At 46.6% G+C, this 24,892-nt stretch overlaps 1 protein-coding gene across 3 annotated transcripts in view; it reads left to right on the forward strand.

The window, feature by feature from the left end:
• Window positions 1–1,563: 1,563 nt before the first annotated feature.
• Window positions 1,564–24,892, forward strand: part of RPAP1 (RNA polymerase II associated protein 1) — a 168,682-nt gene continuing 145,353 nt past the window's right edge. For all 3 annotated transcript variants that reach the window (XM_059722972.1, XM_006265379.4, XM_059722973.1), the window contains exons 1-8: window positions 1,564–1,658; window positions 11,655–11,880; window positions 13,417–13,565; window positions 13,759–13,851; window positions 15,528–15,717; window positions 16,721–16,897; window positions 20,337–20,558; window positions 24,480–24,592. In XM_059722972.1, the coding sequence (XP_059578955.1) occupies window positions 11,691–11,880; window positions 13,417–13,565; window positions 13,759–13,851; window positions 15,528–15,717; window positions 16,721–16,897; window positions 20,337–20,558; window positions 24,480–24,592 (1,134 nt within the window). In that variant the 5' untranslated portion in view covers window positions 1,564–1,658; window positions 11,655–11,690. The remainder of the gene's footprint in view (window positions 1,659–11,654; window positions 11,881–13,416; window positions 13,566–13,758; window positions 13,852–15,527; window positions 15,718–16,720; window positions 16,898–20,336; window positions 20,559–24,479; window positions 24,593–24,892) is intronic.

Here is a 24,892-nt window from a genome sequence, read left to right on the forward strand (position 1 = left end):
GTGTGTGGGGGCAGGGGGAGAACAGCACCGTACCTAGACTCTTGGTGCCCCAGGGCAGCCCTTCGCCAGAGATAATGATAATAATAATTAAAATTACTGTTTTCGGGCCCCCTTTCTGTCTGGGCCCCAGGAGGCTGCCCAGTTCGCCTATGCCTGTGCCTGGCCCTGGGGGAGAAATTAAGGTACTAAGTGTATGTTACCACCATTGTTGATGTTCTTTTATCTTTTACCTGTTCCCTCCCTTTGGACCACTGGCTCGTAACCCCCACCCCTATGATTTTCTATATAGAAGTGGGACCTTCCTCTTGGCTCTTTTGCCAGCTCCTGGGGCTTCATCGTTTTGATGCACCCAACATCATTCTCATAGAATCAGAGAGTCAAAGGACTGGAAGGGACATGTAAGATCATCCAGCCCAGGAGGTTATTGGGCTCAAATGAGTTCAACAAGGTGCTTATTCAGCCTCCTCTTGTACACCTCCAAGAATGGTGACTTCACCACCCCTGTTGGAAGTGTGTTCCAGATTCTAGAAACCCTTATGGAAAAAAGTTTTTCCTAATGTCCAACTTAAATCTTTCCTTTCCTTGTGCCCATTGGTCTTTGTCCTCCCTGAAGGTGCCTTTCTGAAAAGTTGCTCCTCTAGGTCTTGGTGTGTTCACCCTTGACATACTTGTAGGCAGCTATCAAGTCACCGCTCAGTCTTCTCTTGCTCAGACTGAACAAATCCAGTTCCTGGAGTCTCTCCTTATAGGGGTGGCTCGTCTCTGCACCCTTTTGAGTTTATCCACATCCTTCCTGAAGTGTGGTGCCTAGAAATGGACACAGTACTCCAGCTGTGGTCTCACCAGTGCATAACACAATACTCCAGCTGTGGTCTCACCAACGCTGAATAGAGGGGGAAAAATACACTGACCCATTCTGTCATGTTTCCATTTAAAAACCTGATTTTTTTTGAAGTCAAGAAACAAAAGATTTTGAAGTGAGCATCTTTATTAATGACTACCTTAGGCTGTGAAGGTACACCAACAAATCACCTGGAGTATCTGCAGTGACTGGGAGAACTGAAGCCAGGTCTCCTGCATGGCAATACAGGAATTCTACCACTGAACCACCGATGCTCACACATCTGGGATGAGCTCCCTCTCTCCCTGAATTCATGCTCCAGCACCCGAAGCAGCAGCTTAGGTGAGCTCCCTAGTAGGCAAGTAGACAAGGCGCCAAGGCGGCAGATCGGCTCCAGGAGTGGGTCTGGAAGGATTTTATCCTAGTCTTGCCACTTGCCCCCAGCCAATCCAGCCCAGGGAGCAAGACAGTCAGTCCCTCCCGGAGCAGTCAGACAATTGTCCTTTGCAGGGGAGGAGCTGCAGGTTCAGTTGCCTTGGGTTCAAGGTTTGCAAAGATCCGTTGTGCTTGGGTGAAGCACCAGCGCGTCAGCGGCCTACACGTGGGCTGCAACCTGCCCCCGGCCGGCTGGAGCACGCAAGGGGTCTCACCCCACGGCCCGCGCCCCACCCCTTGCTCTCTTCCGCGGCGTTCCAAAACGGGGACACAGAAGGGGCGTGGCGCCGACGAGTGGGCGGAAGTGACGTGTTCTGTGGGCGGAAGCGGTTTCCACGTGAGCTGACGGAAGCGCGGTACCAGCGGTGGAGGCGGCGCGCAGGTGAGGCGTCGGGGCGGCTCGTGGCTGCTGCCAGAGCCGGGCTGGCTCCACCCTGTCCGCCCGCGGGGCGGGAGGCGGCAGCCGTTAGCAGGCGCGGCGCTGCCTCGGGCTAGGGCTGGGAGCGGGGTGCAGAGGAAGGCTTTCGCTGCAGAGGCCGGTGCAGCTCGCGGGGCCGCCCGTGCGGCTCTGGCCGCGGAGAGGGCGGGCGGGCGAGCTGCCAAGGGGGCTGCTCTGTGCCCTCGGTGCCGGGTCCCGCCTCCCGTCCATGGGGAAGCTGGAGGGAAACCAGCTCTCCAGATGTTGCACGTGTCTGTCTGGGCCTTGTGGCGTGATAATTATTTTGCACGGGGGGGGGGGTCGGGCCAAACTTCTTGCACGAGGAGTGCCTTGCATGGTATACGTGTTGCCTGGCAGGGGCCTTGACCACATCATGAAGCACTTGCCCGTTTGTTTTTTAAAGAAGAGCTGCGGTAGCTGCAGCATCAGCTGCAGCGATTGCCCTAAGCCTTGCTGTGTCACTCTGAAGGCAGCTGCCTGCTTTCCTCCCTGCCGCAGTGTTTAATCCACAGTCGCTTCCCAAACACCTGCCTGTGGGTCTGAGAAGTGAGAGGGTCTTTTGGAGATTTCTTTTAGTGGACCTGTTGTATCATTGGGAGGGGTGTTGGAAAAGCACAAAATGCCCTTTAGGTCACACTTTTTGCAGTGTATCTCAAAAAAGCTTGTCCAGTGTCTCTCTCAACAGCGCAGTTGGTCCAATAAAAGTTACCACATAAAAACACCTCGCCTCTCAAAACCACCAGTGTGGGTTTTGGAAGTGATCGTTGATTAAGCTGAATCACCAAGAGGAAAGCACATTGGTTCTTACATATTGATATTCATGGTATGGGCTGTAACAGCTACAGCACTCCAACCTATTGTCAGCAGTCCCTCAATTGGAGGAGGATCTCAGCCTTGGCTCATTGATGGGTCTTGAGGTGCGTTAAGAGTCCAGTTAGCTCATTGTGGTAATAATTCATCTTTCTTGCCAAGAGACACTTGCATGCCTTTATTGTAAATATATTTTTATTTGGGATGCATCGATAGAGGTTTTTGGGGCCCATACCAAAAGCTGATTATTAAGGAGGCCTATCAGCTGATAACGATCCAAGTTCCAATACAGTTGCATCCAGCTGGTAAATCTGTTGTGGGTGGAAGGGGATGGGGGAGGGAAAGGGCATGTGGGGGCAGATCATGGCTCTCCATGGTGAGGGAGGGAGTGGGGCTGGGGCAAGTGCTGCCTGGGCAGGGCGGGCGCAGGATGAACCTGTGGCTCATCCGGGAGGACGGGTGGGACGGCTCTCGCCACTGCACACTGTTTGTCTGGGAGCTGTTCATCTGGCGGCTTGTCTGCCACTCACGTGGTCATCCGGCAGTTCCTTCTGCTCATCTGGAAGGGTGGGAGGCAGGAGCATTTGCCCCCTGATCTGTGTGGGGTAGGTGGGGCCAGGCCTGTGCTGGGCTGTGCTGGGGGCGGGCGGCACTGGGAGTGGGCCTATGGGGGGGCTACAGTGAATTTTGGGGTAGCTGCAGCCCCCCTTCCCTGCTCCCAGTGCCGCCAGTGCCCACCATGAGTGCAGCCTGGAATGGCCCCAGTCCTGCCCTGTGCAGATCCAGGGGCACATGCCTTCCTCCCATGCCCTCCCGGACGAGTGGCGGGAATGGTGGCAGGAGCTGCGGGATGAATAGGTGAGCGCTGGACGAGGCGCTGGATGAACAGCATGCAGCGGCAGGAGCTGCCCCCCCTCACTGGATGAGCCACGGCTCTGTCATGCAGGCCTGTGGCTCTATCCTGTCTTAGCTTCTCCCAGCCCCACTCCCTCACTGCGGGCAGCCTTAATAAGCCCCCCTTACGCCCCTTCCCTTCCCTGTCCCTTTCCACCACAACATGCTTACCAGCTGGACACTGCTCTTCAAGCTGCGGGGCTGTGCTTCTCGCTGTTTACGTGCTGCGCTGTGGCTGTGCATGCATGGGCCATTGATCAGCCAAATTGTCGACCATATCAAGCCCATTTCCGATGCAGACAAATTTCTGTATATCAGTGCCAATCTGATATTGGATGAATGTATCTGTACACCTCTAATTTTTTTTCTTTCCCCAAACTCTAACATAGAATGGCTTGAGTTAGCAAAACTGCACTCAAGGTTCTTTGGGTAAATGTGATATCCTTTTACCAGACCAACAAAATAGTTGGAAAAATTGTTCTTTGCAAGCTTTCAGGTACAAACACCCTTCTTCAGGCATAGGGAAAGTCTGCTGTTGTTTTGTGGATCAAATAGAAGCCAATATGCAAAATTCAGGCCAGTGAAAATGCAAATGCGTGGCAGTGATGATCAGAGGCCATGGGGGGGGACAATAGGTGTGAGACAGATTGCGGGGGTGGGGGGGGGCAGATGTTGACCTTGTGATAGAATGTAGCTGGTAAAATGTTAGAGAGCTTACCTGAGGTTATAGGATGTTAGGCAGGTTATAATATGCCATCAATCTAATGTTTCAGGCTCGAACACCCTTCTTCAGACATATTGAGAGTCTGCTGGTAAATTCTCTTGGGTAGAACAGAAGCCAAAATGCAAAATGCAGATCTGTGAAAATACAAATTCCTAGCAGTGAGGATCAGAGGGGTGGAAGCCAACAGGTATGAGACAGGAAGGCAGGGGGAAGAGGGGGAACATTGAACTGGTGATAGAAAAATGTAGCTGGTAAATATCAGATGGCAGCAGGTGTGCCATAAATCCAATGTGTATATTTAGTCCATGATTTTTTGTATCTGTTAGATTTATGAAGGGAAGTTTGTAGGCATGTCTATGAAAGGTGTTTTGTAAATTCCCTTTGAGGATTAGAACTGAGAGATTGGAGAGAGAGTGGCTGTCTTGTGAGAAGTGAGCACCCACAGGTAATTGGGTATTTTTGTCTGATATATTTTTGGTGTGTGTTCATTCTGGTACACAGTTGTAGTTTGGTTTCCCCTACGTATTTTCCATCAGGGCATTCAGTGCATTGGATGAGATGTATTACATTTCTGGAGGTGCAGGTGTAAGATCCAGGAATGGTGATGGTCCTGTTGTGAGGTATAGTTATTGTGAGTGTGGTGGAGATGTGTTGGAGGTTTTACATTTCTCGTCTGGGCCTGGTCTGGCTCTTTTCAGTGTGCTTTGGGCTATAGGAAGTTTTCTTCTGGTGATGAGATTTGGCAAGGTTCAGTGCTTGTTTAAAGGCTAGGATGGGTGCTTTAAACAAGCACTGAACTGTGCCAGTCTCATAATCGGAAGCAAAATTCCTACGGCTCCAAACACTGCATGGATCCAGACCAGGCCCAGAGCTGCCAGGTGGGTAGGGGATGGGCAGCCAGTGCAGAATTCCCAGGGCAAAGGCAGCAGAGCGGAGCAGTCCACATCTGCCCTCACCCCACTGAGCTCAGCTCCAGTTAAAAGCATGTCCACAGCACTTCAGCTAAAGCTCATTAGACAAGCTTTAGTTCAAGCACCCTGCTGCCATTCTTAAGTGCCGGGAGGTAGATTCCATAGATAAGCTGCCTGCGGCTATGTCCCTCTCCCCACCCTGGCCCTGGGTCCCATACACCACCTTGGCTGGGCAGTGCCCCCTGCCTCATCCCCTCCCTCACCTTGGGGGCCTCAATCTGCTCCCCCTCCCCCAACATCCCTCCCCTCTCCCACACCTTTTCCCCTCCACAGACTTACCTGTATGGCGCTGCTCTCCACACTACCCGGCTGCATTCCTAGCACATGCATACGTGCGACTACATGCATGCACATGGCATCCAGGGGCCCTGGCCAGAAGATATGTTTATCAGTGAACATTATCAGCTACATTGGCCAAAAAAAGCCGATAGCTGATAATGTAAATTTTCCTTTTATTGGTGCACCTCTACCTCTATGCATGTTCTTTTGGTTATCCCAATAGAACAGATAGGGTTGCTGGGGTTCTACACTTGGAAAAGATTAGCCACGGTTTGTTACTAGGGGTGCACTGATAGAGATTTTTGGGGCTGATACCGATAGCCAATTTTTAAGGAGGCATATTGGCTGATACTGATCTGATTTCCGATACACAGCCCGGCAGCTTGAAGAGCAGTGTCCGGATGGTAAGTCTGTTGTGGTGGAAGGGGAGGGAGAGGGGAAGGGGCATGCGGGGGCCAGATTGAGACCTCTGCAGTGAGGGAGGGAGTGGGGTTGGTGCAGGGCCTGGGGCAGGTGCTATACAGCTGGGGCAGGGCATGGGATGGAGCTGTAGCTCATCTGCAGGGGCACGGGAAGGGGAAGCGGCTCCTGCCGCTATGGTGTGCACACCCCTGCATGTGTTCTAGTGCATGTAGGTGCCCATGCTGTCATCCATCCACACTTAGCCCTTATAGTCATACATGTAAGGGGAGGCATATATCCTAAGTTGGCAGTCTCTGTTCAGTATATCAGTAGGTACAAGGTTATGCCATGTCCTGTCCCCATTACCTACTCACTTTGTAGTGTGGATGTGGCAAAGCAGAGTGGATTTGATTTAAATCAAATTAATTTAAATTATGTTTTAAACTAAGATTTAAATCACTGGTCAGGAAGCCTCGATTTAATCATTGTTTTCTATAAAAAGTGCATTTGTGTTGTTTGATATCCTTTATTCATTTAACTTCTTGAAAATTCACAGCAGTAGAGTGCTTGCTAGGATGCCTTTTCTGACCATGTGGCCTCTCTTTGAGACAGCAATGCAAGTTATACTGTAAACTAACCCCTTTAGACAGTTAAGAAGTAAATGGCTATGTTCATAATGGAGAACACTGCCTGCCAATCAGACATATTCATACTACAAACATGTCAGATTGAAGAGCCTGGATGCATCATATTTGTTTCTTGACCCAGCAATAATGTGGATGGAAGTAGGACTCAAGTAAGCGGGATCCCTGGAACAATTAGCCTCCAGTGTCCTCATTGCTGGCTTCCCACCCCAGTCAATGTTCAACATGATGAAAGCTCCTCTGTCATCCTGTTTATTTTCAGATGGTGTGAATAATGTGTAAAGTAGGTAGACATCATGGACAAATCTGTATTGAAGGAAGGGTAAGGAAGGAGGAATTGGTCAGAGATTTGTTAGAGGGGAATTAGCAGCCCAGTCTGATTATAAACCCATCAGTTTATTCTGATAAAGCCAGCATCATCATCATTTAGGCTTTGAAACCCTTCTGACAGGGCATGAAGCACTAAGTTTCTGATGTTGTTTGATGCTGCTTATGCATATCAAAGGGGAGACCAATCAATTGAGATGTGATTATTGCAGCCCCTGCTGAGGCAGAGAGCTCCAGAAATAAACTGCAAGGAAGTGTGCTTCTGCAGTGAACTACGTAAGAAAGAAGCATCTAAAAAAGTTGCAGAGTGGCTGGAGGGAATCTGGGCTCAGGGGAACATGCTGCCTTTTCTCTGGAAAAACAGTCCCCAAAACAACTCTTCGCCCTCCTCCAGGACTTTGATACTATAAAAATCTTCCTCTGTGTTAACATTGTGTCACACACTCTTAGTAATCTCTCAGTTGCCCAGTCATTTCTCCTTGGTGGGCAGTCATTGAAATCACTGTTGTCAGTCTTGGTAGAGAAGCCAAGAAACTCTCTTGTTGCCCCTTGAGAAGTTTCTGTGGGCAGGGGAGCATGAACTTCACCTTGCTTCTGTCTTTGCAGCACCTGATCTTGGCATATATAGAGGAGTCACCCCTAGGGTTGTGTAATTAGTAACTTTCACAAGCATTAAGGCCATTATTTTCAAGCTTGGGTATTAGGTACCTTCAATTCTTGGATAGGCATTAAACAAAGGGGTATCCTTGTCAGAGTAGGTACAGCTGTCACTGAAACGAATGGCATCCGTGTGTCCTTAGAAGCTCTGGAAAATCTGCCTTCTTTAGGATACCTAAAGAGAAGTACCTGAGTCTGTATATTTTTGCTTTCTTCTCCTCTTCCCTCTCCTTCAATAAAGAAGAGAAGAATAGAGAGAGTTTTAGACTCCCCTACTGTATGGTGACTGCAATTATATAGGCCTTTGGATGAGAGGCAGTGGGAAACTGTCTGGATCCCTGCACTGAAATCTGTGGCATTATATCTGGGTGAATTTGTCAGAGTACTCTGTCTGTTTCCTTCCATAGATTCCACAGAGGTCATCTAAGTAATCCAAATCCAAATTAGATCACAAATACAAAGTCAGTTAAATTGTTTCTTTTCGTGTCCTCCCTGTATGCAGTCTCCCCAAACATTTTGGAATTAAGGACAAGACAGTGCATAGTATAAACTAAATACTGTTTCATAGTTTCATAGTTCCATAGTAGCTAAGGTCAGGAGGGACCTGAACAGATCATCTAGCCTGACCCCCCTGCCCCCATTCCACAGACAGGAATGAATGCTGGGTAACAAGACCCCAGACAGGTGATCATCCAACCTCCTCTTGAATTTGCCCAAGGTAGGGGTGTGGACCACTTCTCTGGGAAGTTGGTTCCAGATTTTGGCCACCCTAACTGTAAAATATTGCCTTCTGATCTCAACTTAAACCTATTCTCCATCAGCTTATGACCATTGTTCCTCGTCACCCCAGGTGGTGCTGGGGAGAAAAGGGCTCTGCGTATTTGCTGTTGATCTCCCCTGATGAGTTTGTAGGCAGTCTCCAGGTCCCCCCTCAGCTTCCTCTTGCTGAGGCTGAACAGGTTCAGGTCCCTCAGTCTCTCCTTGTAGGGCCTGTCCTGCTGCCCTCTCACCAAGCGGGTGGCCCTCCTCCGAACCCTCTCCAGGCTGGCCACATCCCTTTTGAAGTGCAGCACCCAGTACTGGACGCAGTACTCCAACTACGGCCTGACCAAAGTCGCATAGAGGGGGAGTATCACCTCTCTGGACTGGCTTAAGATGCATCTTTGGATGCATGACGAGGTATGGCTGGCCTTGCTGGCTGTGGTCTGGCATTGGCGGCTCATGTTCATCGTGGAGTCAATAATGACTCCAAGATCCCGTTCTGCCTCTGCTTTCAAGAGGGGATCTCCCCAGCATGTATGTATGCTGTGGATTCCTTCTCCCCAGGTGCAGCACCCTGCATTTATCTACATTGAACCCCATCCTATTGTCATCTACCCACTTTTGTAGTCTGTCTAAATCTGTTTGCAGCCTCTCTCTCCCTTCAAGTGTTTCCACCTCGCCCTACATCTTAGTGTCATCAGCAAACTTGGACAGCGTGCTTTCCACCCCCTTGTCCAAGTCACTGATGAAGATGTTAAACAGCGCGGGCCCAAGGACTGAGCCCTGAGGTACCCCACTGCTCACATCTTGCCAGGTTGAGTACAACCCGTCCACCACTACTCTCTGGGTGTGCCCCATTAGCAAATTTTTTACTCATCCAAATGTGTAGGCATCAGTGCCACAGTTGCTTAATTTATTGATGAGGATGGGGTGAGAGACAGTGTCAAAGGCCTTCTTAAAGTCTAGAAAGACTACGTCCATAGCAACACCATCATCAAAGGATTTAGTTACTTGGTCATAAAAGGCAATCAGGTTGGTCAGGCAGGACCTGCCTTTGATGAACCCATGCTGATTGCCCCTGTGCATGATCTCACCTGCAGTTCCCCCAGAGATGTGCTCCTTGATGATTTGCTCCAAGATCTTCCCGAGCACCAAGGTGAGGCTTACAGGCCTATAGTTACTTGGGTCCTCCTTCTTCCCTTTCTTGAAAATTGGGACCACATTAGCCAGTTTCCAATCCCCTGGCACCTGGCCAGATGACCATGAATGCTCATACAGCCAGGCCAAGGGCTCTGCAATGACCCCTGCCAGCTCCCTCAACACCCTTGGGTGGAGGGCATCTGGCCCTGCAGATTTAAAAATGTCTAGCCCTTCCACAAGATCCCTAACTACAGCTGCACTGACTGAAGGCCTGACAGAGCTGGTTTCAAGAGATTATAGAATGAATCAGTTGAATCCCATGTAGAGGGCCAATGATAGAGATGGGGCAAAGTGAGGAGGAATAGGTAAGGAAAGTGACCTTTGTGAGCAAGATGGTGAGTAGACAAGGCACAAAGATATGGGATGTTTTCCATTTTGCAGGAACTGTACAAGTGGCTCTTCTACCAATGGTGAGGGGATAATGGTGGGATCCTATGAAGATGCTATGGAATGTGTTGAGATAAATGCTTGATGATCCCAAATTGGGGATTTTGCATTTGTTTGTATCTTCTTCATAATCACTTGCCAATTGTAGGGCTAGAAGTAACTGCACCGTCTTGGACTAAATGCTCTTACTTGTTTCCATGATCAAGACAACATGCAAAGTAGTATTTTAACATCCTGAAAGAGCAATATCAGGCCTGTTGGCTGGCCACATTTGCTGGTGTGATTTTTTTTTTTTTTCTTCCCCCCCCCCCCCCCGGCAGAGCAGCTGTTGGCTTGTTTGGCATGTTGCCTGGTTAAAAAAAATAGTCAAGGTAAACCATTCATTTGAATTTCTGGTGAGAGGATTGGCACCCAGGGATGATTTCTGAGACCTTGGCTTGGTGGTGCTGGAGTATGTTCAGGAATGTGGGAGAGCTGAGCATGTCAAAAGCAGTTGTTTGTTCCCTTTCTCTCCCTGCCCCCCCATAATCCAAGTCTTTTATAATCTGAGTGTGTTCCAGGTGCCCTGTGCATGATATCGAGGTATAAGATGGGGCCTCATAGAGTGTAGCCAACAGAGGAAGAGTTGGACCTGAGTGTACTGCTTGATCATAGAATGACCATGAGCTACCAGCGGTATTCAGATGCGGGAGAGGCAACACTAAGCTGTGTGTATTAGGCAGGGTGTTTTTAGTAGAGGCAAGGAAGTACTAGTACCAGTGTACAAGGCAGTAGGCCCCATTTAGAATATAGTGCACTGATCATTGATGTTAAAAATCAGTTAATTTAAACTAGAATAGGTCTAAAGAAGGGCTACTAGGAAGGTTAAGAGAATGGAGAACTTACCTTATGGGAGGGGATTAGTAGAGTTTAGTTTTAGTACAGCAAAACTTGAGCGTGAGAAGGGATATAATTCCTCTGTGAATACATTGGTCAGGTGAATGTTGGGAAGGAAGTACTGGTACTACTTAAGTACCAGTGCAAGGTCAGATGGATAAAAACTGATCACAAATGAATGTAGACTCAAAGCAGAGTGGTCAGGGTAAGAAACCTGAATTGCTTCATGATGGAGCTTGAAGAGTTGATGGAAAGGACAGTACCACAGGATGGGGTATTCTTAGAGCAAGAAGTGGCATCAAGTATTTGCTATTCCTAGGATTGGGTTGAAAGGAAACCTTTCTGTGCAGGAGGTGTCTAGTAAACTCCCATGCTTCAGGGGTGCTTCTGGTTGCCTGTTTTGAGGCCAGGAAGAATTTTCCTCCACCCTTCCCCTCCACTTCTCCCCATGTCAGGGCCTTATTTGGTTTCTGCTGTTTATATTCCTTTGAATTATTGGACATTGACCATGGCTAAAGGTGGGAGTTTGACTGGGGTGCATTGATGCTGTTTACCCATATTTAGAAATCATTTGGGCATCCGGGGTAGGGGAGATGTGCATCTTGTTCATGTACTCATGATTGAACTGATTTGTCAGATTTGGGGCCAAGAAGGAATTTTCCTTCAAGGCAGATTGGCAAAACTGTATGTGAGTTTTTATTTTTTGTTGCCTCTTCGTGTACCGTGGGGCACAGTCCTCTTGTTAGGTTAATATATACTCAGATGATTAAAAATGGATTCCCTGCCATTGCAAGGGCAAGGCATTGGTACTGCCCTTGTGTCCTCTGCTGCTCATCGGTGGCAGGTTAAGGGGTTTGTGTTTTTTATCATGCACTTGCAGATGATATGTGAAAGGCATCAGAGCAGATGATTTTGTGGATCCTTTTGGTTGCCTGTTAACACAGGGGGCTGGACATAGTGTCCCAGGAGGCCTCTTTCATTCCTATAGCCTTATGTTCCTATGTAGGAGTCTTAGGGCAGGCCGAAAGAGCAAGAAAGCACGATGTTGTCAAGACCGAAACCTGGAGAGTCTGAGGCGGACCTGCTGCAGTTCCAGAACCAGTTCCTGGCAGCCAGGGCATTCCCAGCAGCGAAGGTTGTGAAGAAAGCAGACAAGAGGAGAGGGGATTCAGGGAGTGGAGATGATGGGAGACCCCCACTGCAGGACAGCAAGGATGTGGTGATGCTGGATGGTAAGGTCCTTCTTAGTTACATCATGTTGTTGTTATAGATGCCTTCCTGAGGATAAGCATCATAATCCCCCACCCTGCCGTATGTCAGCACATGGCTTGCTTTATCCCTTCACTGCCTTCCTTATCCTTACCGTCCACCTGCTTTCCTCCAGCCTTTCATATCCTCCTAGTAGAACTCTTCATTTATTTTTGTATATCTTCAGGGAAGCACTCTTAAGTGACTTGTCTGATTTCATTTGCCTTTGTGTATAGCCACTGGAGTGGTCTCTGCCCTTCTTTGATGTTAAACACAATCCTTTGCTATCTGTAGCATCTCCATATCTATTCTCAATGCAGCAGGCATTTTTTTGGCTTGTATTCATTGTAACTACATCAGCGGTCTCATTGGCATAACACCAGCTGTTTTACCCTTATTCAGACCCTTTCCTCAGTACCTCTGAGGTTTAGGTCTGCATGCAGTCCTAGCCAGCATCTAGCTTGTTATTCATTCCCTTCTGTAATACCATTAGCTTGTACCAATAACAGTTATACCAATTCATAGATTCATAGATGCTAGGGTTGCAAGGGACCTTAACAGATTGTCGAGTCCGACCCCCTGCCTAGGCAGGAAAAAATGCTGGGGTCAGATGACCCTAGCCATAGATTCATAGAGACTGTTTAATTCTACAGACTGTTTAATAATCTAAGAAGCTCATGGTGATTTCTTAACAGCACTGATTAAATCTCATAACCCTTGGTAGGGTAGGGAAATATTATCCCCATTTTATAGATGGAGAAGCTGAGGCATTGACTTGCTTAGTGTTCGGGAGCTGTAACAAGAAGCTCTGCCTGGTCTGATTGGCCAGCTGAGCTTTGTCAGGCTCTGTATGCCTGCACACCATCCCGCTGGTTGACAGGGGCAGCAAATCCCCTATGTAAGCCCAGTTGTGGCAGTGGGTTGCAAGCTGCTCAACACTTGTCTTTCAGTGTGTTTTCAGCTTTTTCTCCTGATTTTTGCTTTATGTCTTGGGTTTCTGTCTGTTGGTGTGTAACCCTGACCACTACTCCCCGGCTCAGGGTAGATTCTGATTTTGGCTCTTGCATTTGGGTCAGACCACTTCTGTGTCAGTGGTGTAATACTCGGGGTCACAGAGGAAATCACTAGCAGAGTTGGGAATAGAACCTTGGCCTTCATAATCCTACGCTTGTGCTGCTGCCTGAAGAACAGAGCTCCTTCAGTATCTTGCCTCATCTCGTGAACATTGCTCTAGCGCCCATGTCCTTCCCTTGCTCCCTCAGTGCCCTTCTGTCCTTACACAGCTCTGAAAAAGTCTTATTGCCTCTAATAAAATCCTTGAGCACACAGATTCATACCTTCTGTTACCCAGAGTGACTGGATCTTCCTTATCATTATCTTGTTCAGACATATTAAAATACCTGAATGACATTCCTTGTTTTGCATACCAACTCCCCTGTGAAGAAAGTTGCTGTGGATTATGCATAGCTTGGAACGGTACATAGGGTTTCTTTAGTTTGTTTTTGTTGTTTTTGCCTTAGATTTTCCTGATGAACCCCCAGCCTTAACACCAGCCCCTCCAAAGAAGACCAAGTTAAAAAATGCCTCTGTCCACTTTGATGGTGAGGATTCAGCAGATATACTGGAGAGCCATGATCAACACATCACAGTAGTCTTCAGCAAAATCATTGTGCGTCTTACTCTTGCCCTATGTTGTATGTTTTTTTTTAAAGCCGAGAAAGGAGGTGGGGTTAAAGGCTGTTGTCCCTGTGCTAGAGTCTTTCCTGAGGCTTGTTGTCCTAATGTTCAGATATTAAGTAGTTGAAGTATTTTTGTGCATGTTTGTGTGGTTTCTCTAGTTCCCTGTGTTTCTTTTTACTCAGGAACGAGACACAAGCACAGCAGCTGTGACCATGCCAGTGCCCACTGGAGACCCATTTCCTAGGACATTTCATCGCTCTGAAGTAAAAAGCGAGGTAAAAAAATGAACTCAGGTTTGGCCAACCTGTGACATGGATGCCACAAGTAGCATGGGCAGTCTTTGGGTGTGGCATGTGGTTGACTGGGAAGGGAGCAGAAAGCAGAGCATCAGATCAGGGAGGGAGCACAGGACAGGAAATAGATTGGGCAGGGGTGGGGAATCAGAGTGGCATTTGGGAAGAGTGTCATGACATGTCTACCCAAAAGATTCATCCCCACTGGCAACCTATCTCTTCCTCACCATCCTTGTTAAGTGCTATGTGAAGCCTTACCATGTGCTGGGGACTGGGAACTGACTGCATGACTATGGAATTTCTTCCTCAGCACAGGACAGTGCTGTCCTGCCAAACTGGAGTCAGGAAGGTGCTTTATATCCTACAATTAAATGTGATTGAATTCCCCTCCAGATCCTATGACCCCAGCTGACTTCCTGCCTTCGGGCAGGGGGCTGGACTCGATTATCTTCTGAGGTCCCTTCCAGCCCTAATGTCTATGAAATCTATGAAAAAGAGGGAGCTCCCTTGGAGCTGTTTGTTGTGAAAGTGGAAGGGAAACCAGCTCTCTATCTCTGACCACAAGAAAGAGCCTGTTTTGTCTTGCTGTCTAATCAGAAAAAGAACCATGTCAGGTTAATTAGACTTGAATACCTGTAGGGTTTGTACCCAGTTCCCCAGGGGCTGACACTTGCTCTCAGAGGTGTCCTGGATGCACTTGCATTGGTGTTCATTGCAGTTTTCTGGGGGTTTGATCTATTTAGACCTAGATCTTGATTTAAAAATGAGAACCTAGAGGTGTGGCAGGTTCTGTCAGCCTAATGTTTGCAATATCAGGAGCTGCTGGCTAAGGAAACAACGCTGAGTGAGAGCAGGATTCATTACCCTGGGAAATGACATGATTGATTGAACTGGTGCATCTGAAGAGATGGCATATTTTCAAGAAGGCTGTTAAAAAGGAGCAAATTCAATAAACGACCACGTTTGTTTCTATACATATGGCATTGAATGGAAACAGATGTTTATAGTTTTGTTGTAAATGTTCTGGCTGCCATTTTTTAGACACTCTTCTTCCACCACTAGGCAGGAGACGTGGGCATTTTCAGTGCATTGCAAGCATGGATTCCTTGTGTATCAGTTAGAAGTACAGAGCCTTGCCTCTGTTTAGCATGAGCAGTACATTAATTTAGCCAGGATTATTTTAGCATCCCTCGCCCACTTTGTACTGTGTAAATCTTTTCACCAGTCTGGTAATCTTGTAAGAAGCCTGTTTGGAGCCTGTGGTGAGAACAGTACAACTCTGTTTATTCTGACTTATACAAAACATTCAGATAAGCAGGGTTTTGGATTTGCGGGAGAGCTTGAGCTATTGTTTGCACTGATGCTTAGGTGTATCTGCTTTTTGGTTAGCTATAATTCACCTATAATTAAGCCTGCTGGCCTCTCTAGGCAGTAAGTAACATGTACGTTTTGTCCTAACTTTTAGCAATAAAACGGAAAACCAGTTTACTTGTACCAAAGAGGGAGGGCTAGTTCCAGTGCTTTTCTCCATAAATGTCACAGCCCAAAACTCTGTTTTGAGGTTTTTACTTTTTGAAATATGCATTGCCTATAATGGGAATGTGGGGGAGTCTGGAGAAGAAGTAGTGTTGAACGTGGCATCTTATCTCTTCCTTTAGGTGAGGTTGGGATCTGGAAGGAAAAGTATCTTTGCACAGAAGATAGCAGCTAGGAGAGCTGCTGAAGAGGCTGTGACAGCTCCGCCTGCTGTTGAGATGAGACGTGTGCACACAGAATTAATAGTTCCTAGTGCCATGCAGCAGATGGATGGATCGGTAAAGGAAGGGCCACTACACAGAGCAGAGAAAGGTGAGTCATAGGGCTTCTGCCTGTCCCAGGTATAATGCTTACTGAAATTCCAGTTTGCACTTCTGGAGATGTTTTAAGAGACTTCATGGAGCAGATGAAAAAGGTTAAATCCCTGAAAGTTGTTTGCAGAGTGGCCCATGAACCAGTCCAAGGACCTAATTAAATGCCTACTTAAAATGAGAATTTTGTACTGCTGCAAGGGTGAAATAGAATGACCCTTTCTTTATAAAAGATCCTGTGGAGGCAGTCAGAGAGGAGACTTGGTTTCCTGTGAGCCATCTGATGGAGTCCCTTGACACATTTACCTTGTCCGTCTAGGAGCAGGAAGTACCTGGATCAGCAGCCCCTAAACTTTAAAGACAATTGCATCTCTTTAGCAGGTTTGCATCTGTTAGTGCCTAATACCAGCTTTTTAATGTGTGCTCTGTAACCTGTGTATATTCAATAGAGCAGGTGCTGGAACCTGGTTTTCCTGGGTAAGCATGCTGACTGTCAGGCTATAGAGTTATTCTCATTCTGTTGGCCCAACAAATATTTAATTACTTCATCCAGTGTGGAACAGCTTTAACATGAGGGCCTGAGAAGAACCCCGCTCCTGGATGCCCTATAGCTCAGTGGTTAGTTAAGTGGGTTCAGGTTGTCTTTGGCAGAAGAAATGAACCCAGATCTATCCTGTCCCAGGCAAGTGCCTCTGCTAAAGGGCTATTGAGTTAGAGGACACTACTTTCAGTCCACATCTCCTACAGCTCCTGTTTTTTTCTGAATGGTGCCCATGTCTAACCTTTCATTTTCATTGATTTGCTTTTTGCTTTGGGACAAAATGGAAGACCAAAATTTTTTCATGTTTGGTTGAATTTGACATGAAAAAAAATTCTTTTTTGGTTGGGCTGCCTAACCGAACAAAGAATCATTCCTGAGGTCCTAACTGAAGAGAGAGGCTCTATGAATGAATAATGCTGGAGACATTTACATCACTAATAGTTCCAATTTCTGGATCTTCTAGATAAACCTGGTAATTTTGTGAGCACTGAGCGACCTTGTATTATAACTGGAGAGGGTCTTAGAAGCTTCAAGAGTGAGCAGGAAGCACAGACCATCCACCGGGAGAACCTAGACAGGTTACAGTCCATGTCCCAGGAAGAGATTCTGCAGGAACAGAAGAAGCTGCTGGCTCAGCTAGGTACGTACACTATGGGCTAAATGCACAAAGGAACTTCGGTACTGCACCATCTTCCAGGTATCCCTGCCACCTTGTTGAATTCATAGCTCCAAGGTAGGTGTCCACAGTTCCCTTAAATATGCGGGCAAATTTTGTGAAAAAGAGAAGCAGAAACATAAGTGGACAGGTGCCCAAGTGAAGTGATAGAAAACGCAGGGGATGGGTGGGCTGAAGTCCACAAAGATAATGAGGTGTCTAGCTCTTTGTGCAGTTTCAGCAGCAGAGGCTGAGAGACTCAGCCCAGACAACCCAGGAGCTTGGAGGTTAGAGGACATGTCTGGGGTTTGGGAGTTTTGGATTCAAGTCCCTGCTATGAACTGGGCAAAGTAGGGATTTGAAAAGAGGTTTCTTGCCTGCCAGATGGGCTGTTGAAGTGTGTGCACATGAGCTAGTATCTCATCTTGGGCTGTCTTCTGGCCAGGGCTCTGAAAGTGTCTGTTGGATCCAGCAGTGCAAGTGAAGTGGCTGTAGAACATCTAGTCTCAGAATTCTGCTAGGGCTCTGAGGAGCCTGATGGTGAAAAATGATATGATTTTGTACATGCCCCTCAGCAGAAACTTGGGATGCTGGTGCCTACCAGGTTAGGTGTCAGCTTAGACTGGGTTTTGAGGAATTTACTGGTGCTTAAATGTTGGATTTAGGCCTCTAACTGGTTCTTCAGGTTCCTAGGTCAGCATGGATTTAGCCTAAGGAATCCTACATGTGAGCATGTGTGTGGCTCGTCCATACTGGTGGTTGTTAGAAGTGCTGAACAGACTACAAAAGGGCAAGTAAATAATTGCAGCCAAAATTGCTGGAAGCACCATCGACTCAGGGAGCTGAGCTGTTCAAATTTCAGGCAATTAAAATCTGTTTTTAACAAAGGCATATGAAAGAAAATGCTTTCTTTGTGTGACTGATATGGTAAACTCCCACCTCAGAACCCTCCTGATTTTATGAAGGCAAAAGACTTGCAATGTTTTAAAAAGGATTGCACAGTTCTGGAATAAAAATAGTATCTTCCTATGCACCATGTAGGATAAAATCACCAGAGCTTTTAATTCCAGAATTAAGGGAACAAAACTGGAAGAATTCGTAGATTGATTTTGCACTAAAAATTATGCTTGACGTTTATGAAGAACCTGGATATTTGGGCGCTCTGCTGGGCAGACAAAAGGGATGAAGTAAACGTGAACATTGCAGGGCTTCCAAGTCCAACCATGCTGTGCAGCCTTTCTGGGTTTGGAAAACCTTTGCATCTATCTGTACTGAATCCACCTGTGGGGATTCTGAAGCGGTATAACCCAGTTATGACTTGCTGCCTCCAGGTTGGCATAATCAGTGTCTTGTGAATAATATTTATGCAAGTGACTCTCAGTGACTAATGCAGCCTCTTTGTGTACAGGGAAGTGCTTAAAGCATGACTTGGCTTGCACTCAGGAAAAGCATGGGAGTTGTAATAAGTGTTGGCCCAGAGTGATCCCTCACTGACAGAGATTTCAGACTCTGTGTGTGTGTATGTGTATGAGAGAGGTTGTGGTAATTATGGGTGTGGGGTAGCTCAAGATAACCCAGCTTTCACTTCTTTCTTTTTACTGGAACCAAAGCATGGAGTACATTTATCTGTTTAGTGATAATTTCCAGATTACAGAGAATTTCCAGATAACTTGTGTTTTCTCCCTTCATAGAATAAATATCATAATTACTTGAACCCAAGATGAAGCTTTTTCCCCCTTGTCTTGGATTCAAGTATAGGGGAGGGTAGCAGGAGCTGTGGCTTCAACTCTGATTCTTACCCTGACCTGGGGTTGGGGTCAGTCAGACCCATGCCTGCCCTGTTGCCCCGTTCCTCCCCCACCCCATTCCTACCCTCTTTCCTTACCGCCTGCCTACCTGCAGCTTCTGCTTACTCTCTGGCTTCAGCCTAGGGCACAGAGCATATGGTTGCTCCTGCCTGGTAGGAGTGGCAGCAGTCTGACCTGGGCTCTAGTACTGGGATGGAGCTGCTGCCACCACAATGGCTGCTGCATGGCCTGATCAGGGCCAGAGCAACCTTGCCCTCTGAGCTTCAGGTTGGAGCGAGGCTGGAGCCCTACCACAGCTGGAGCTGGAAGATAAGTGATAGGGAGGGCAGAGGCAGTGGGGGACAAGGCACTTGGGTGAAGGCGTGGGGTGGGCAGAAGCCAGGGGTGGAGGCATGGTGGGGGGCAAGTGGCAGGGGAATAAGGAAGGGCAGGTGATGGGGTGCACAGACCTGGGGGACAGGGAGCAGGGGGACGAGTGATGGAGGGGACAGGCTGCAGGGGGAAAGGTGTTTGCGGGGGTCAAGGGGCAGGGGTCAGGCCACTTAACCCCCACTTACTGTTTCCCCCACCACCTGCTCCGTGCCACTGCTTTCCATTCTGCAGTGGTGGGGGGTACACATTTGACACCCTTCAATAATTTGATTTTATACATGGAGAACTAAAACAATTTTTCCATGTATAGAATCTAATTATTGGGGAGTCATCTTAAATTCAGTCATCTTTGATTTGGCTAAGTACAGTAACTAGTGTTATGGCTGTTTTCTAATAATGAGTTCTTCCATCTCTGCTACCTTCTATGGGGCAATCTCTGTACTTACAAGCATACAGGGAGTTGAATCTTGCCACACTCCTAAAAGGAACATGACTGTTACAGTCCCCATTTTACAGAGGTGAGGGGCCTTGCAAAAGCCTACATGGTGAGTCCATAGCAGAGATTGGAATAGAGCTGGGATCTCTTGACTGACCTCTATTTAAGCCACAAAAAGTTCTTTCCTCCAGACACCTTCCTCCTACTCCAAATCATGAAGAGAGCATCCATTTTTATTCTCTGGGAGCTGAGTGAACCATAGTTAAGAGGGATAATCAGCTAGTCCAAACAGAATAAGAAGTCCCTCAATTAGGACTCAGAATTTGAACTGAAGTTTTATTGTGGCTCGTTCATTAGAAGATGGGCAATTCTTATTATGATGCTCTGTTCTTTGTATTCATGTAATGCTCATAACGATGTGCTAGGAAGGGGGTAGAAAGCCAGATCTGAGGTTGCCTCATGGACAAGAGAGCAGAATTTTCTCCCTAATGTATAACCCCCTTTTTAGTAACCAAGGGAAAAAATGACAGTTTACATTTGCATTTTGGGAAAATAAATAGTTTAGGTCACTGCTTTGCCTTGACATTTATCAATTCTGTCCATTTATCACCTCTGCACCCAGTTTTGCCAAACTTACATGATCAAGAAGTTCTAAAGCAGTGAGTGGGGGGCAGTTTGAGAAGATTTGGCAAGTGATTTGGCAAATAGCCAAAGAAATAAGGGTGTTTGGACCTGGGAAGAACTATAGGAGCTGGACTGAACAAGTAATTTGAGAGTTAATGTCACTGTTCTGTCTCATTTTTCACAGATCCCAATTTAGTTGCTTTCTTAAAATCAAAACATGTAGCTGATGGAGGTGAGAAGAAAGAATTAATCACAGAACAGGAGGGACCAGAGGAACCTGGACGCCAAGACTCTGGGCCTGAGTTGCAGCATGGTGCAGAGGAAACTGTGGAAGCTTCTTCCATGGAGAGGTCAGACATGGAGGAGACCACAAGGGTTGAAAAGGACACTGGAACGGGAATCACAGGTAGCAAAACTTGTGCTTGATGACCAAATTCTGTGGCAAGGCTTGCCTGGCTTCTGAATCGTGCTGGCATGGAGTTCTGTGGTAGTGTGTTAATTGCCCAAATTTGAGTTTGGCGGGAGGTTCTTAAGTGTGTCAAATTTTGGGTTTGAAAGAAACAGCTAAGCTTGATTAAATGGGTGGTATTCTACATAAACTGTGCTGTTATAAAGACCAGCATGAAATGTCAGAAGTGGGTCTGAAATTTGCAAGAAGAAAAGCATTTTATTCCCTGAGCTTCTTCACTCTTCTGTGATGTGAATGAGGTAAGGGAAGCATGCTTTTCCTGGTTTCCTTTATTTTGCATTACAAAGGCTGGTTCTTGAAGATCAAATGGAGAGGTGAAGGTCCTAGGGCAGGGATGCAGTTTCTTGGTGTAAATGATGATCCTAGCAACATGAGTTTCTGAAATGCATCGGAGTCACAGGGATGGCCACCCCTGGGGCACTCCACTGTCTGGCCTACCACACCTTGATGGATAATAAATTAAGAGGGATGCTGTCCCCAGACCTTTGCTAGGCCTCCATCCCACTGGTCTTATTACAGAGGCTCAGCCAGGGGCCTCTCAAGTGCCCCCACGGGACATCCAATGGGGCCTCCAGCTCCCCTACAGCTTCTTCCACAGGTTCCCACTGAGATGTTTACCCCTCTAGGTCAGCGGATATTTTGGAATTAGGTTCTTTTGGCCCACTGCTGTGGGCTTCTCTTTAAGTGGTGCTTTAAGGCATATCCCATAATGCTACCTTATCTTTTATTCCTGATTCCCCACCATCCAGTACATCCATTCCTTTCTTCTGTCCATACCCCACAAAAGATCCTTTACCTTTTCTCTTCTGTGTGGCGATGAGGGCATTTGTAAAGTCTCGGTTTTCCTTCCTTTCACAGAAAGGAAGGGGGGCAAGTCTCCTTTTCTTCCTTTTCCCTGTAGAAAGGAGATATGGAAATGGAGGTTGGAGTAAATCTCTGTCTTCTCTACTCCTAGTCATTTCTCTCCATTGCTTGTAAAAGGCAGCGAGCGGCCAGCAAGGTTAGGAGGAAGGTGATGATGCCTGGAGCTGCCGGACTGCCAGCACAGAGTAGGTACCCTGAACTTCGTCTCAGCCCAGGACAACCTTAACCTCAGCAGAGGTGGTGTGCAGGCCCATTGTGCTGTTATTGGATTTGTGAGCCCACCAGTCCTCTTTGGTTCTAATGCCTATTCCTATTTCACTTGAATTGGTGGGTCTCCGCTGAGGTTATAGTGGACAGGCAAAGGATTAGCACATTTGTGCCATTACTTCCAGCCATACTGCAAGAAGACATGAATGAGCATGGAGACTGAAATACCTGCTTGCCGTAGGTTAATGTTACAATACTGTGGGGAAGCTTGTGCAGCTGCTGCATGTTACCCCTGTCATCTTGATAAAGAGGCAGGTCCAGGACCTTTATTTTAGTGTTGCATTCACTTAGACAATAGCAGCTCTTTTCCCTTGGGCGTCTATTCCCAGCCCCCTCCTCCTCCCCTTTTTCCCCTCTTTTACCTTTCTCCATCACATTGCCAGTGTTTTCTCCCTTTCCTCAGCCCTAGTTGTTTATCTCTCCCTCGCTAGCCTACTTTTCCTGTTTTAAGTTCTTCCCTTGCTGTCTCCATCTCTTGATCTCTTCTGATGTGTTCTTTGTGCTCCCGTGCAGTGTGCAGGCTGCCTAATGAGATCTTTGAATCGCTCCTGGATTTCAGCAGCGTGTTTTGGTGAGATAACAACAGCATTTGCCATTTCCTTGAAGAGAGAGGTGTGTGTGCATGTGGGGAGGAAGGTTAGGGGAAGGAAAACTGATTAGTTTCTGCTGAAGGAAAACCCTCACCCTGCAGTTCTTCAGCTTGTTTTTCTGTAACAGTTTTATTTCTCTCTGGTTCTTGACTTCCATCAGCCATAATCAAAAGGGTTATTTTTAGCTCTTCAATTTCAGAATAATTGAGTGCATAGGAGCATCCTATTATGTAGCCCAGGTTTTTTCCCACCTTCATGCCAGGCACTAGCAGAAATTTGGTGTTCAGTATTGGGATCTTTAAAGGTTAACCAAGGTTGTAAGAAGCTCTTGGGATTAGTATGATATTCAGGAGTTCACATCTTGGGAGGGGTGTAGGAGGGGGAGGTCCTGTCTTCTTCTTAGAAGACCAAATTGGAATAGAAAAGGGAGTTTCTGTAGAAGACTTGATACAGCAAAGAGAGGAAGAGCAGGAGAGCAATTATAAAAATCAGTGAGGCATTCCCAGCTGCCTGGGGTTATGCATGCAGCATGTCATGCTTAGCAGGGGATGTAAAGTATTAATTTTGCATTAGCATTTAGCATTAGGAAGTTGCTACTGCTGATGCCATAAAGTAAATCCACTGCGAGTAAAGCAGTGGGAGTGCTAATTCTGAATTCCATGGGGAGAGGACAGTTGGGTTCCGTTCTAAAGTAGGGTGAAAACTTCCTCCTCCATTAGGTAAAAGGCTTCAGTTTGTAACCAAGTTGATGCTGAGCTGTTTGCCCAGCCTTTTGTAATCCCATCAGACAAAAATATACCTCTTGGCTCTGGAAAGGGGAGCTGGGAGGGGATGAGGGGAGAGAACGAGAGAGCTTTGTAACCCTTAATGTATTGTAAGGCTGGAAAAGTTCTGCACATATGCTGCATTCAAACTGCCAGCTTGTGTTTCTGTAAAGGGATTTCTCAGTAATTGAACAATCTGCTGATTGATGCCTTGGAATATATATTCGTCTTTTCCTGTTGACAAGATTGTAATGTTAGAGTCTGTCAGTAGCATTCATAATCCTATTCATAGTGCGATTAAATCAACCCTATCAACTTAGTGATTAATAGAGAGGGAGAAAACAAATTGTTGAATTAGAAATGTCAATAGATTTCAGTTTTCTGCTGATTTTACTTCCTCTTGTTTCACACCCCACCCACAAACAATCCCCTCTTACATTTCAGACGCTTTTTTCTTCAATTAGAATTCACGCTGAGCCTTTGGCTGGAGCTGTGTGGAACAGTTTTCTGGCTGGGGTAGATAGCTCTGTGCTTGGTTCGTTGCCTGAGTCAGTTCTACATTGATCATGAGTGTGTGGCTGCATCCTAGAAACTATGGAAGCTTTTTTTGAAGGTTAATAAGCCAGAAAAGGAACATGTTAGGTTTCAGGTCAAATCCGCAGGAAATGAGAATTCCATGTGACCCATTGTTCCTTGAGCCTCCAGGGCATCAGGTTTAGCAGCAACCTCGTAAACAACATCTTCAAGTCTCAATCTTGTTTTGTTCTCATAAAACTGTGTTCCTTCTCTTTTGGTAAGCCCTCAGTCTTCTGGTCAAAGTGCTTGCTCCAGCTGCGTAGCCATAACGTATGAGCGCATATGGTTTCTCTGATAGAATCTAGGGATGGCAAATACTTGTTATCTCATCTGTTCCCAGCCAGCATGTGATAGCTTTCTCTCATACCTTTGTCTGCAGTTAATTGAGGCTCCAATTACATGTCACAGGTGAGGGGACCACCCAGCATAATCTGTGAATACTATTACAATGCTGTTTATTTCCTTTCTTATATCTTGTGAAAGATTAAATCTTTTGACAGACAAGGGTTTTTGGGTAAATCTGATCTCTTTTGTAGATAGATATATCTTTTTTATAAAAGAGAGAGGCAGACAAGGTTCTTTGGGTAAATCGAATGTCCTTAGACCTACACGGCTACAACCTACACCCCTGTAAATCTTCTGAGGTTTATGCACCGACAAAGAGTCAATTTGTAGATGGTTTCTTCTTACTGTATATGAAACCTGTATTTTAAGTACTCTCAGAACCATGTTGTAACAGTGTTTGCCTTTATGCCGAGGAAGGGTAATGCTTCTGTTTTTTTCTTACCTTTCAAAAGATGACCTTCCTGTGAAGCCCAAGAAGGAATGGGTCCACATGGATAATGTGGAGTTTGAGAAGTTGGAGTGGATGAAGGATCTGCCCCATCCCCGTCAGAGGAGAACTAAAAAGGTTCAGAAAATAGAAAGTGTTATTTTTCTTATTTTGGTTGTTTGTGGGATGTGTGGTTCGTGTTTGTGAAGTCTTCAAAGACTAATAGTGCTGGGAAGTGAGTCTTCTGTTCTTCAAGCTAAGTGATGCCAACAGTGGCATTTCTCCAAATCTTTCATGGGGGAGACTAATTTGTTTCATGTAACATGAGAATCTGGTTACTGTATTCATCCTGTTTTAGCTCTTCCATGGTACTGTGTACAGATAAATGGGGATTAATCTGGAGTTGAGGTAGGAATTCAGTTTCTAATGATTTTGAGA

Source organism: Alligator mississippiensis, chromosome 2 (genome assembly GCF_030867095.1).
Source record: "Alligator mississippiensis isolate rAllMis1 chromosome 2, rAllMis1, whole genome shotgun sequence".
Classification (NCBI taxonomy): domain Eukaryota; kingdom Metazoa; phylum Chordata; order Crocodylia; family Alligatoridae; genus Alligator; species Alligator mississippiensis.